General features: G+C 43.5%; 1 protein-coding gene across 4 annotated transcripts in view; it reads right to left on the reverse strand.

Moving 5' to 3' along the window:
• PTBP3 (polypyrimidine tract binding protein 3) overlaps positions 1–5155 on the reverse strand; it is a 113254-nt gene extending 108099 nt beyond the window's left edge. For 2 of the 4 annotated variants that reach the window (XM_032865603.1, XM_032865602.1), the window contains exons 1-2: positions 5002–5110; positions 2059–2092 (exon numbers count right to left, since the gene is read on the reverse strand). In XM_032865603.1, coding sequence (XP_032721494.1) covers positions 2059–2092; positions 5002–5009 — 42 coding nt within the window. In that variant the 5' untranslated portion in view covers positions 5010–5110. Of the gene's footprint in view, positions 1–2058; positions 2093–5001 lie in introns of all 4 variants that reach the window. The other 2 variants (XM_032865609.1, XM_032865605.1) reach the window with 2 other exon arrangements.
• Between the last annotated feature and the right edge of the window lie 845 nt (positions 5156–6000).

A 6000-nucleotide genomic window follows, 5' to 3' on the forward strand; every position in this document is an offset into this window, starting at 1 on the left:
TTGCCATGTCCAATCTTTTTCTTTTATTTATCGTTAAGATATATTTTCCCCCATAATAAAAAAGCCATAATACCCTTTCAAGCATAATTTCTCTACTCAAAAATGGTAAGTTTTTTAAATGTCTCATGTATTCATTTTTGCCAGATAAACTTTAGAATCACAAATCACATTTCAGCTAAAACCAAACAACATTCACTTTTTTTTTTTTTTTTAAGATTTTACTTATTTATTTGAGAGAGAGAGAGAGAGACAGAAACAGAGTGAGAGAGCATGAGAGGGGAGGTCAGAGGAAGAAGCAGACTCCCCATGGAGCTGGGAGCCTGATGTGGGACTCGATCCCAGGACTCTGGGATCATGACCTGAGCTGAAGGCAGGCACTTAACCAACTGAGCCACCCAGGGACCCCAAAATTCACTTTAGATATCCTTTCCCTCACAGGTACCTAGAGAGACACCAAAAGTGGTCCAAGATATGAGCCTGCAGTTTCTAATCTCTTAGTGTCATTCCCAAAAGAGAAAGTAATTTAAGTATCTGTGGAAAAAAAAAAAGAAGAAGAAGAAAAGCATATCTCACTAAAGAGTTTCCTTCATTTATTTTCAATTCATAAAATATGTTCAAAGTTTGCCAAAGCAAGTTAACTCCACCCAACCTCAAAAGACAGTATAAGCAGTGGTTCCCTATTATGTTAATCTTAAGAATCCTATTGTTAGTTTCATACGCTATTATGCTTATTTTTTATGGTATTTTAAGAATAAGAGCACCGCCACCAGATCCAGTAACTGCAAATATGGAAGGGCTGAAATTGCTAGCAAGAAGAGATGATGAAGAGATAGAGGAAGACAGAAAGTGGTGAAACAACCTTATACAAAATACCTATAATATAAACGTGAATTATTTATTTTTGTTTTCTGTAGTAATCTAAACCATAAGTGGCCTCTAGAACTAGATTCTTAACTCAGGTATATCAAATATCAAATTGCTAAGGGAAACCTTAACACACCCGTTTATATTTTAAAAGCCTCATATTGGTGAACATTGTTTACTTGATTTATATTTTAGAATTCAATAAATGAGAAGACTGATAAAACTAATGTGACTTAGCTTAGAAGAGTTATTACTGTAAAATATTAATTATCCAGATCTCCTGTTCACTTTCTAGACAGAACCCTTATTACTGACAGCTAGTTATAATTAAAAAAAATAAAAATAAAAAAGGTCAGGCTTTGGAACCAGGAAGACATGGGTTTGAACTCTGGTGCATAACACCTTGAAAACAAACTTTCTGCACCTATTTTTAGATCTCTAACATGGGAATTCATTGGGGTGCCTGGGTGGCTCATTCGTTAAGCATCTGCCTTCAGCTCAGGCCATGATCCCAGGGTCCTGGGATAGAGTCCCACATCAGGCTCCCTGCTCAGCAGAAAGCTTGCTTCTCCCTCTCCCACTCCCGCTACTTGTGTTCCCTCTCTCCCTGTGTCTCTCTGTCAAATAAGTAAAATCTTTAAAATAAAATAAAATGGGAATTTATTAATACCTACCTTGAAGGACTATCATAATTAGTGAAATATGTGTAAAGCAGCCGACACATACTAGGAATTGAAGAAAGTTTAGCTGCTATTACTATTTTATTACTCATAAATACAACCAAGAGAATAAAGAAGAACGAACATGAGAGGGAAATACAGTCTAGGCTACATCTAACTCCTAAAACAAAACAAAACAAAACAAATCAAAACAAACAAATAAACTCTGATAATTCAAGTAAAAACTTTGTAAAAAGTAAAGTATTTTGTAAGAAAGTAAAAGTAACTTTGGGCTAAACTTTCATTTTAGTCATACAAGATAATGTTGTATGTAAAATCCAAAATCTATATAAATATGTAAAATCCAAAATCAGCTACAGGTCCACTTATTTTGGAGCTAAATAAAAATGAAAGACTATTATCACACAGTAAAACATAATTTTATGAACAGATGAGATGATTATCACCACTGGGGAAAAAAATGCCAAAACAAAGATTTTAAAAAGCTTATGAAAGGATAGTAAAAGAGTCCTACCTTTAAACCGACTGCTATAAGATCTGTAACAACACTGTATGGAAAAAGTAAAAAGAGAAAATGGAAAACAAAGTTAGAGAACAAGTTTTTCAAAGACAGAGATAATAAGATTAAAGAAAAAAAGGAAAAGCATTATAATAATAAAAATTAATAAAAATAAGAATGTGATGAATTGTGAAATGTTAATACAAAGGAAAGTGATGGGACAGTCTAGCAACAGCAGAGTATAAAGCAAAGCTTTAACCACAATGTAAGAAACAAAAAGTAAATAAAATTCTTTTAGCATTTATTAAAATACAGCTGTTTCAATAAAATGACTAACATGTGTTTATCTATTTACCTCTATTTAACAAATCCAAATCAAAACTTAAAATTGCCAAAGTTCATTCTTTTAAATCACTGGTCTGAATTACCATGTTTTAAAATTTTAAATAAAACAAAACTAGTTGAGTGGCTTTTACAGAAATAGAAGGTATCTGGCAAATTTCCATCTGCCACCCAAAACAGCTCACCAAAATACAACTAAGATAGTCTCTCAGAACTAAAATAAATGCAAATATTAAATTTCAGACATGAAAATTTTCAAGATCTGCTTTTTATTTTTTATTTTTTTCAAGATCTGCTTTGTAAAAAAACTCTACCACATCAAAACTGTGTTTAAGTATAAATTACCTCAGGAGGAAATGAACACATACGTACACACACACGACAGTTGGGATTTGAGGAAGAACTAGAAAGATCTACTGACTGGTGGTTTGATATTTCTTTTTGAACTATCCAAAATAACGAAAAAGGACCTTTTCAGGCTGTGGGAAAATGCAGAAAGTTAATTAGCCTCCTGGAAGCAAATAGTCACTGGGTTCAATACCTCATCCCTTAACCCCAAGGTGTAAAAACTCCTATAAAGTTCTCCAAACAGAAATCCATCTTTTCTCACACCAAAACAATCTTCAATTACAGTTTGCCTTCATATCTCCTAAAAGAAAGCTCTAACTAAATTCTATATATTGTTAATAACCTATAATGCCATTACTTAATAAAAGTAAAAAAAATTATGAATCTGGATTGTTCAATGATGCAAATTTGTTTTAAAGAATAACCATGTAAAAAAAAATAAAATAAACAATAACCATGTCAATTTTTAATTTTTTCTTATAGACTCTGGAAACTTGCAATTCATTTGTCTGAAATTTAAATGTGACAAATAATAGTGCATAGAAAATAAGATTGTATAGGTCCTGAACTTAACTTCCAGAATGTCTTACTAACCTACATATACAAACCAAAAAACTCATTCCTAGCTTTAAAGCCACATATAGGGTGAAGAGTTATTAAACTATCCAGAGTAAGTTTGCACTTCTCAGTTACCCAAGAGTTTAACAGCCAAGATGCGTAAGTGGAGTCTTTTGTCATCACTATCACACTATCAATTTTCCAATACAAAAAAGCTAGCCTGCTTCCACGGCTCAAGTCAAACTGTCTAACGACAACGCACTACACACAGTGAGACACTAATTTCACAATCTTTCTGAACAGAAATGCTGGTTGGCATAATCACACAAATTAAAGCAGCAAAACTTTGCACACATATAAAGTGTAACTGAATCAGGTGATGTGAAATGAGTTCTCAACAATGTCCTCAGAAAAGTTTCAATTAAACAATGAATACAGCTTCAATTAAAACAAAATATAGAACATCACAACCATCAATGAAATCTAAATCCGCACTCTAAAATCTGCAGCAGTGTGCAATTAGCATTCAAATGACTTAATCCAAATATACAGACTTAACGTTATGAAAGTAGATGAAGTCTAACGAAGGCAAAAATTGTTGGAAGATTCCATTGTCTTTACACAGCATGGCAACAGTCATCAACTCTATGGTAACATGTACAAGGCTTTTACTGTTTACGCAAGTTCCACATATTCTACAACCAGGGGGGTTACAAATACGTTGTCCTCAAAAGCAAGTAAAAGGCCAAACCAAAACTCAAATATATAATGAGAATGAATAGTGGATTTGCAAGCTCTAACAGAGCGGGAGATATTTTTTAAATCTTGATATGCATTTGCTACAGTTAATACACGAAGATCCTAATCTAGTCGTTTCTTTGAATATTAAATTATCAGGTCCCACGCCACATCCCTGGGTTCTCAGCGAAATTTTTCTATCCGTGAATCCAAAATATTTTTATTTTGGCCACGGACCTCATTCACTTTTAGAGCGTCTGAACGCTCCCGAAAATTGCAGAAATTCACGAAGTTTCTTTTGGGGGGGTGTGGGGGCTGGAGTCCACGATCACCAGGTCCAGACGCCCGGTATACACAGGTCTTAGCACAGCTCACAGCCCAGGTCCGGAGACCTCGGCGGGTTCCCCGGCACGTCGACACCGCGCTGGGGGCCCCGGCTTCGGGACCAGGTCGCCGCCCAGACGTGCCCCGACGCGTGCACTCGCCGTCTGCCTCTCCGCGGCCACTCGCCTCCCCACTAGGGGAAGCTCCAACGCTCGCCCCACCTCACCGGTAAACAGCAACTCCCCAGCGGGAGGACGCCCGCCCCGAGCGCCGCCTCCGCCTCCCCCAGCGCAGCGCACCATTTTCTGAGAGGAAGTGTCGGCAGGCCGGGCCGGGCTCCCCGGACTCTGCGCGCGGAGGGCGGACCCCGGCACCCGGCGGCTGCACCCGGCTTTCCTCCGCTTCCGGGTGTGAGGATGTGAAGGGGCGGACATTACGGGGGCGCCCCAGCCGGGGGAGAAGAGGGGGCGGGGGACCGCCCCTCCGCGATTCGGGCGCCCAGAAGCCCCGCCGTCGGACTCGGCCGGGGTCGCTCCCCCGGCCGCCGACGCCGCGCCCGGCTCCCCGGCGGTGGCGCGTCCGGCCGAGAGCCGAAAGGAAGCGGGGCAACCGCAGCCCCGCACAACCACTGCGCCTTCGAGTACTTACCCATCCATGGCCCAGACGGACGAGCGCACGGTGCGGGGGACTGACGGGCTCACCGCGAGCGGAGGGCGGAGGCGGCGGCAGCCGGGCGGCTCCGGGGACGGGGAAGCGGCGCCTCTCCGGAGCCCCGCCGGCTAGGAGATGGAGGAGAGTGAGAAACAGGGGCGGAGACCAGGGACGCTCCCGCCACCGCCGCGCCCCCGCCTTCCCCACCCCGCAAGCGCGTCCCCGCCTCGCCTCGCCCCGCCCCCTAGGGGGTCGACGCCCTCCCTCCGCCCCGCCCCCAGCCGGCCTCCTGCTCGGCTCCAGGGCGCCCTCTTCCCGCCGTCGCCCTAAGACTCCGCCTCCCGGCCTCTCTCCCCAGCGCGCGCGCGCCCTTCGCCCCCGCTTCCCTCCTGCGTTCACGGGAGCGCGCTCCTTGTGCTTCCCGCTTTGTCGCCCCGCCCGCCCACCCCCGGGCCCCGCGGGCCTTCCGGCCGCTCTGCTTCGGGCTGCTGGGCTCGGACACCTCCGTCTCGCCGTGGGAAGAGCGTTGGAGACCCGGCTGTGGAATGTAGGTAGGAGTGTCTCTCCAGGACCCGAGAACCGCGGTGGATTGGTGGGCGAGGCTGGCGGTGGCTGAACCCCAAGCACGGAGGCCCGGTGGGGGCCGTGGTCTTCGAAGCCACGGGCCCTGCAACCCAGGGAAGCCCCGGCTCGGGATCCGGGCTGCCACGAACTCCCGCCAGTACGAGGCCCGCGGTCGTCCGCCAGATCCTGGGAGCCGACTGCTGGGACTCGCTCCGGCCGGATAGGTGTGGTTGAGATTTAAATGAATGAAAGACCGCCCGAACTTGAGAACCTCTCAGTTGTGAACAGTTTTAGGCTCTGAGTGCTTTTCGACCCTACAGTCTGGGTTTGAATTTATATGAAACATTCGTTGCACAATACGGAATGGTCACTATATTGCCAGCATTTTATACAGTTTTTCATATTCCTCCATGTAAAGAAACAAATCCTATG

The sequence above is a fragment of the Lontra canadensis genome, unplaced genomic scaffold (assembly GCF_010015895.1).
Source record: "Lontra canadensis isolate GAN:19392208 unplaced genomic scaffold, GSC_riverotter_1.0 scaffold30, whole genome shotgun sequence".
In the NCBI taxonomy this organism is placed as follows: domain Eukaryota; kingdom Metazoa; phylum Chordata; class Mammalia; order Carnivora; family Mustelidae; genus Lontra; species Lontra canadensis.